This window comes from Pseudochaenichthys georgianus, chromosome 24 (genome assembly GCF_902827115.2).
Source record: "Pseudochaenichthys georgianus chromosome 24, fPseGeo1.2, whole genome shotgun sequence".
In the NCBI taxonomy this organism is placed as follows: Eukaryota; Metazoa; Chordata; class Actinopteri; order Perciformes; family Channichthyidae; genus Pseudochaenichthys; species Pseudochaenichthys georgianus.
Genome location: NC_047526.1, coordinates 8,939,508 through 8,947,811, shown reverse-complemented (window position 1 = coordinate 8,947,811; position 8,304 = coordinate 8,939,508). Strand labels below are relative to the sequence as shown.

Here is an 8,304-nt window from a genome sequence, read left to right as displayed (position 1 = left end):
TTAGTTGTTTGTTATTATTTGAATGTACCGAGAGTAAGGTGGCGTGCTGTTGTATTGGAGGATTCTGTTGTTTTTAATTTACTTATAAAATTCCTTGGTGTTGTGTACTTTACCAGTACTGGTTATGTAGCCACACAAGTGAATAAAGTGTTTAAACGTAACATATCCATGCCAAATCAATGCATTTATGCTAGTGTTCTTGTCAATACATCCTGCAAGTGCATTTTTACCATAATAATAAAAACTTTGTGACACATTTTGCTTTTCAAAATAAAGTTAAACTAGTATATACAAGTTCACATGCAATGTGTTATTTGTCTGTCTGTTTTCCACAATCATGTTTCATCTAAAATATTATTTACATCCTCACTGACATCAAATGCAACACAGACTACCGACATCAAGCATCCAGTTTTAGTGGAACTATGGTGAAATTACACCTCCGCTATACGGATGGCACTCGAGTCTAATTGTTGCTGTTTGAAGTATGGCCACTTAGATATCCTGTTTAGGATGGGGCTGTATTGTCGCACCTTTGTTCTGATAAGGGTCCCTGCCCCCATTGACAAAGTGCGAACGACTGGGAGGGCCGCTCCGATATAAGGGGCCACAGGAGTGTCAGAGGCACACTGTCTGACTCTGGGTGACTTGTGCTACTGTGCTGCTGCTGTTTATCACACTGAAGAACGTTTTCACTCATGGATTTCCTCCGCGCTTGTGTTCTTTGCACCGCTCTCTTCGGGCTCTCCAAGGCTTTTACGCACCAGGATATGAAGGACGCGCTGCTGCAGAAACTTGGCTTGGATGAAGTTCCTAAAATCCATAAAAGGGATTTGGAGAATCTGGTTATTCCGGCGCATATCAGAAATAAGTACACGACTATGCTGAAGATGCACCACAGCAGAAGACGCAGATCTCTGCCCAGCCTGGCTGGCATCCTGAGGGGAATCCCTGGCAATGCTGGTAAGAAGTTTTACCATTCAAAAATACTTCACATGTGATATGTATGAATGTGTATAAAAAAGCTTTGACAATAGTTAAAACATTTACTTCTGTGCGTAATAGCGAGCCAGCATTATTTTACGCACCAAGCTCCCTTTACCAAACATTACTTTTAAGCAACTTGAGTGGAAGTATCAACTTTAACACTTACAATGTTTTTTGTTTTAGATATTTCTGGGGAGTATGTGTATTCTGACACCACTCGGCAAAGCATTGTGTTCGACATGGAGTCGAGGATTCCGGATAACAGCGAGGTGACCATGGCTGAGCTGAAGCTCTACCAGCGTGCCTCTTACCATAAACGCTTCGCGGTGGAGAGGAAGAACCACCGGCCCGTCAACAACGCCCGGGTCAGCATCTACTGGGTGGAGGTGCTGCCCAACGGATCCAACCGGACGTCGCTGGTAGACTCACGGTAAGGAGTCATTTCTCTCAGCGTGACGTGTAGAGCAATCCGTCTCTCAGTGGGTTATCTTAATAATAATTCAATTGAATCATTTAATTAATCGCCCTTATCTGTCGTGTTCACAGGTTGATCCCCATTCACGAGACAGGCTGGAAGAGCTTTGATGTGACGCAGGCGGTGCACTATTGGTCCAAGATGCAACAGAAAACACCTATGTACCTGGAGGTGTGGATCGAGGGCGAGAGACCTGGCAGCTACGCGGCAGAGATGGCCAAGAGTGTGCGCTTTACCACCCAGGAGCAGACGGACAACACCTTGGGGAAGCCCGAGCTCATCCTCTACACACTGAACCTCGAAGAATACGGGTAAGGGCGCGAGCTTTTGATATACAGGATATTGTGTCAGTGTGACAATTAGCCCATATCCTTCATCTTTACCTGTCAAATTTGCATTAGCGGATTTGTCGTGGTTTGTCAAAGGGGCGTCAGTTTACTCATTCTCAGGGTTTTGAGAAATATTTGTAACTATTTTGGGTAATTTAAATATATTTTTAATAGGTTTATGTCATCACCTATACAACAGAGTAAAGTTCCTTTCATATGAAAACCTACTTCCAAATAAAATAGCAAAATTGTATTTATTTAATCTTTAGCTATACATCGAAAATTACTTACCAAGAAAATACAAAAAATCGCATTCTTGAAGTGTATTCACATATTAGTACTTTAAATCGGTTGAAAGAAATACCATTATCAGTTAGTCGCAGGCAGCAGGGGTGTAGCTAAGACATTCAGGGCCTCCTGAAAAAAAGAACACTTGGGACTTGTGATCTAACTTTTTTTGTCTTTTCTTCCTCAGTTCTCGCGGTGACTGCGACATGAACCAAAACAAAGACTCCTGCTGCAGGGATAAGTACTTCATCAACTTCCGCGCCCTCACCTGGACGCAGTACTGGATCATCGAGCCGGCGGGTTACCAAGCCTTCAGGTGCACCGGGGGCTGCAAACAACCCAAACGCAACTACGGCTACGGGGAGAGGCGGTGCACAGCGTCAGATAGCGCCCCGTTACCCATCATGTACCTGGTGAAGAAGGGTGACTACACTGAGATAGAAGTGGCCGAGTTCCCCAACATGATCGTGGAGAAGTGTGCTTGCGCCATGGACAATGTCTCCGTAGTATGATGTCACGGAAAACAGTTGTAGTACTCCTATAAACACAGACTGCTGGGAATAGGATTATTATAGTGGTTTTCTTCATCAGGGTGTTGATGTATTTAATGGTTTCTAACAACACGTCTAGTACTTTCTATTTAAATGGACATTAAATGGGAGTTTCACACACAACAGGCAGTCCCGCTGCCATTTAAACCCTCCCCTTCCACAAGCACTTTTATATATTTTGTACATTTTTATATCTTTTTTATTCAAATTTGTATGAGAATTTCTGTGGAATCTGCCAGCAATCCATCCAATTCTGTCTGATGCGTTATATTTTCAAGCTGTACATAATATGGATGACTTTATGTTTGGAAAAATAAAATATTTTCTTTCACATTCCGCTCTTCCTCCTCTTCCCTGCTGTCGGCTGTCTGGGCCCATTCACATTCATGAACACATTCACATGCAGTTACATACAGCCTGCCCCTGCCACCTCTTCATTTACACTTATAGGAAATTGTGGAGTAGAGCAAATAATTTGCCTAATGACTTATAACATTTGCTTCACTGAGGGCACACTGTTGTTGACAAACCCACTTGTAATGCTTTATTTGCTGTGGGAAGGAGGTACACGGCCACATACAGAGAAATATGAAGTCAATTCGCATTAAACTAGAGTGGGGTGTTTACATCAGGCTTAGACCGGGCCAAACGTTGCTAATCAGGGCCAATACCTAACGCACTGTTTGCCGTCTGAGTGGGGGGTCTTGTCATTCACTAATATGCTGCTAATGGAGATAAACATGCGGCCCTGCCAAAGACAAGCAGCTGTCTGTCTGGAAGGGAAGTACCTCCAGCAACACCAGGAAGCGTAGAAGAGACACAGGTGGTGCTGTGAAGAAGGGGCGTCACACTTACTGCTGCTCTTAACAAAATGATTCACCCCCTTTGAACGTTTTTACAACATGAATTCAAATCAGATCGAACATACTTTTTGACACTGATCAACAAACAAAAAAACGAATCTTACCTGCAGTGCTATTTATCAATTTAGATTGTTTGGGTTTGAGCTGTAGAGGGTTGAGATATCGGCCATAAAGATTTCCTCTCAATACAATGGAAATATGGCAGTTAGCGGGTGGTGCTCAAAGCGCCAACAATATACATTTAAAATACTAGAAATGATTACCCAGTTACTCAAAATAATCCACAGACCATGTTGGAAGTAGTTTTATGAAGGAACTACTTTATTCTACCAACTACGCCCATCAACCATATCACTGCGCAGACGAAAGTGTTCTTTTACCAAGCTAGCGTTACTGCTTAGTTGTGGAGGATTTTTTTATTTATACATCTTGCGGGCAACATTTTGTTCCCTTCAGACCATGTTGGAAGTAGTTTTATGAAATAACTACTTTGTCTACAAAATACACCCTTCAACTGTATCACCGCGCAGAAGAAAGCGTCTAACTTCTCAGCTAGCTAGCGTTACAGCTCAGTTGTGGAGGATGTTTTAATATTTACATCTTGCGGTAAAAAAAAATCTTACCTATAGTGCTATTAAATAATCTTGTTTGTTTTGGTACGAGTGGTCAAGTGTTAGGATATCGGCAAAAATATACATTTAAAATATGCTACAGCAGTGGCGGCGCTAGGGGGTGGCTACTTGGGCTCAAGCCCCGGATGTTTTCTGAAAAGCCCCGGATATTTCACTTTAAAAAAAAAAAACGTCTCGGGAGTAATATGCAGTACCGGAGTCCACCAGAGAGGCAGCCACTGTGGGACATTAGCCTGCGTACTGCGTAGCCTGCCCTGAAGAAGAAGTGATCCTTCCTAGTGCCTGACGAGTTTTAAGCTAATAGCCTATACAGTTATGGATATTAGAAAGTTATTGTCAACGAAGCAGGCGCCACAAGCTGCAGCAGCAGCAGTATCAGCAGCTGACAACAATGTCATCACCAGCAGTGAAGAAATGGATGATGTTTCAGGTTTGTTAATCTAATGGTGATATATGCCCTCTGGCTGACTGAGTAAGAAGTGAAAAAGAGTGATGTAACGTTAATGTTATAGCTAGTAAACATGGAGTAACCACACTAAGTATACCCTTATATGTTAGTATGTATACAGAACATGACTAAAAATTATCCCAAGATGTAAAGTTAACCCTTCATACCTCAGTCTACTTTTAAGACACTAAAATAACGTATTCCAATTTTTATTTTGTTTTCGCTCGTGGAATTATACCGGCTCTCGTTTCAGTACACATAACAACAGAACTGACAGGCAACCCTCTGAATCAGACTCCGATTGGCTGTGACTGCATCCACTCAGAGTGTCCGATTCAGAAACGTGACTCTTACACTCTTTACGTCACAAACAAAGATGGTGGATGAGAATAGATCTATAAAACGATAAGCAATGCGCCAGAATCAAGGTGAGACTATCCGCATCCTTTAAAACTCTACGCACATTCGTTTCACCTTAATAAGTAAACGACTATTTGAGTGAGTTAAGGCATTAGTTTGCTTCATTAAAGGGTGTTAATGAGTGTTCTCCAGTGCCTTTTGTCCCCTTTAAGGTGTTATTAAGGTAGGGTTAATGTTGCTCTCAAAGTGCACCAGATTGATGCTTTCAACTTCAATACTTAAAAAAAAATCTTCCCGGGGGAGCATGCCCCCGAGAGGAGGCGACGACCCCCCTAAAGGATGTTCGGTCCACCCCCCACTTATAAAAAATAGCACTGTACCCCTGCACCACCCCCCCCCCCCCCCCAACCCAACGACTCCTGGGCTAAGCCCCGGATCTCCTACAATCCTAAATCCGCCACTGCGATACAGCAATGTCTCTTTACAGAAACCATGACCCAATTTACTTCCACAGATCATGTTGGAAGTAGTATGTCGAAACCATTTTTTCTTACCAAACTAAGCATGTCAACCGTATCACTGCGCTGAAGAAAGCTTCTATCTAATCACCTAGCTAGCTACAGCTCAGCCGGAGAGGAATTTATTAATGTTTACATCTCGTTTTTAGAAGCCTCACACTTAAGGGTAGGAGCATGATTCCTTCTGCGCTGTAATATAGTTGGTTGTTGTAGTTTTGTAGAAAGAAAGTAGCTCCTATAACACTACTCAACCAGGTGTGTGGTATGGCTAATCTTATGGGTCATGATCTCTCAAAAGAGACAGAGTTTTTCAAATGTATTTTATTTTTGTGATTTGAGCACCAAATGCCATCTAGTTCCATAATAGTAGAAAGGAGACAGATATGTGTCTGATATCTCTGACACTCTGCAACTCAGACAAGAACAGTCTAGATCAGGGGTGTAAACGTTTTTTCAATGAGGGCCACATATAGAAAAACACACAAAGAGCTGGGCCGCTAGCTAGAAGTGAGGTATATTGCCATACGTTAAGTTATAAGTCAGCAAAATCAAATGCAGGTAAATAATGTTTGATACTTGAATATGCTTTGAGAAAACAAACAGTCACAGCTTTACATAGAGTTTCATTTATTTTATAACATAAAGATTTGGCAGCTCATTCTTTAAAAAAGGAGCCTCAGATTGCTTATAATAAGGGGAAATGTGAAGGGTATATTTCAAGCTATCATGCAAATAAGTTATTGGGCTTTTTCTATCAACCAAGATTAGTTAGAAAATGTTTTCAACTTGAATTTACTGAAATCATTTGAAAAGTGGGCTTATTAACACATGAATGCTACTATGTAATATTATGATTACAGAATATTTAAGAAGTACAATATAAGAAAAGCATACTTTTTGAATTTGCTGAGGGCTAATACAAAATGGACAACGTTCTGTAGTTAGCCCCCGTTTGGACATTTTCGGTTTTGAATTTTGTTTATCTGTGAATCTGCCCTGAAGGAGCATGAGCTTCAGAGGCTACACATCTAGAGACAGACAACAACAGTATTCATGATGCTTTACCGGGACAGTGACAAAGAGAGAGTCATTCTAAAACAAAAGTCTACAGACAGTCTAGCAGCTCAGTGGGGCTGTAGCTACACACAACTTTTAGCTTAAATGCTAACATCAGCCTGGATGTTTATCAGGTATATGTTTGCCCTCTTAGTTTAGCATGTTAGCATGCAAACATTTGCGAATTAGCATCAAGCACAATGTCATTGGTTAAGCAGATATTTGATCAGGAACCAGATACAAATTGACCTGATGATGAAGCCGGTCAAAGATAAGAGGTTCAAACTATAACAATGTATCCTCTGGGGACCATGAATGTCCAAACCAAAGTTCATACTTAATCTATCCAAAAGTGGTCAACATCTTTAAAAAAAAAAGTCAAACTGAACTTTTTTCTTACCAAGGTTGTCAAGATATTTTAAGCTGAACCACACATTTTATCCTCATGATTGCGCTATAAGAAGGCATTGGGCTTCATTCTCTGGGTACATTCAATGTCAAAATCTCATGGTAATCCATCCAGTACTTGTTGTGATATTTTGGTCTATACCAAAGTGGACTTACCAATATTGACCTTCCATCTCATACGTCTGAAAAATGAATGCAGTAAAAAGGACAATTTGTTAACTGCATGAAACCTGCATTCGTGACACGTTTTCATCTGAGCATAGCAGTGGCTTAACAGTCATTGCTTAAGGACAACATCAAAATCGTCAACTCAACAAGATTGTTGACATTTCACACATATTTAGGGCTGTAGTTTCTGCGAGAGGTGCATACACTAATGGCGCATTTCCACTGCAACGGGGTAGCCCCGTTTAAGCGTCCCTAAGCGTCCTCGCTCAGGCCTCGGGCTGCCTCGCTGGCCGGCCGAGGCCGTGGCGCATTTCCATTACAGTTTAGGACCTGGGGTAGCAACGCAGTGTAGGCGGGGCGATCAGCTTTTTGGTCGGAGCGACGCTGGGTAAAACTGCAGTGGCGTCATCTTCAATGCGACACAACTCACAAAACACACACAACAATGGAGGATGTGGAAGCGATCGTTTACTTGTTTCTTGGTGTGTGGCTTGTTATCACAGCAAGAAGGAAAGTGATCACAGCAAGCATTGTATTGTATTCATTGTATTGAACATAAATAAATCCTTTTTTTTTTCAATATACATGTGTTTGTCAAATGTTTTAAACAAATATTATCTGAATTGAATATTTGAATTTCAAGCACCAGTAAGTACTGCCCCATAATAACATTTGAGGAAATATCAGATCATGAAAAGAAAATCTTTCTAATCAATTAAGCAAATATCAAAGCTAACTATAAACATAAATACTAAAGTGTAAAACACAGCAAAACTATATTCATAAATGCAAGTGTAAAATAGTGTGGACAATTGTAAACATGGATGGAGACTAAAGTATCCACAACATAAAATAATATTAAATATAACCTCAATCTTTCTTCTAGACATGTTAAAAGCTTGCTTGAATGGGTTATAGGTTTATTTTGTTCTCTCGTCTTTTAAATATATAAGGAATGTGTTGTTTGAGTCTAGTAGAACGAGGGTATTACAATTGAGCAATTTCTACATGTATTATGTATTTATCATGTATTCTTAATACTATTACAAAATAAACATGTAATAATGTTTTAGAGGAGGACCTCAAGCTAGCAAACTCAATTTCTTGCTTTAAATCTCTTAAAAGTAAGGGGCTTTTTCCTAACTGATGGTGTTTGTTATTGCTTTATAAATTCATGTATGTTTATGATTTTTTTATGTTGGGTGCCATTCATTATCAACA

The 8,304-nt window shown here is 40.6% G+C and overlaps 1 protein-coding gene across 1 annotated transcript; it reads left to right on the top strand.

The window, feature by feature from the left end:
• The first annotated feature begins 698 nt into the window (after positions 1 to 698).
• lft1 (lefty1) lies at positions 699 to 2,591 on the top strand. Its single transcript, XM_034075393.1, has 4 exons — positions 699 to 963; positions 1,171 to 1,417; positions 1,534 to 1,773; positions 2,267 to 2,591. Exons 1-4 carry the CDS (start codon positions 699 to 701, stop codon positions 2,589 to 2,591), a joined length of 1,077 nt encoding a protein of 358 aa, XP_033931284.1.
• The last annotated feature ends 5,713 nt before the right edge of the window (positions 2,592 to 8,304 follow it).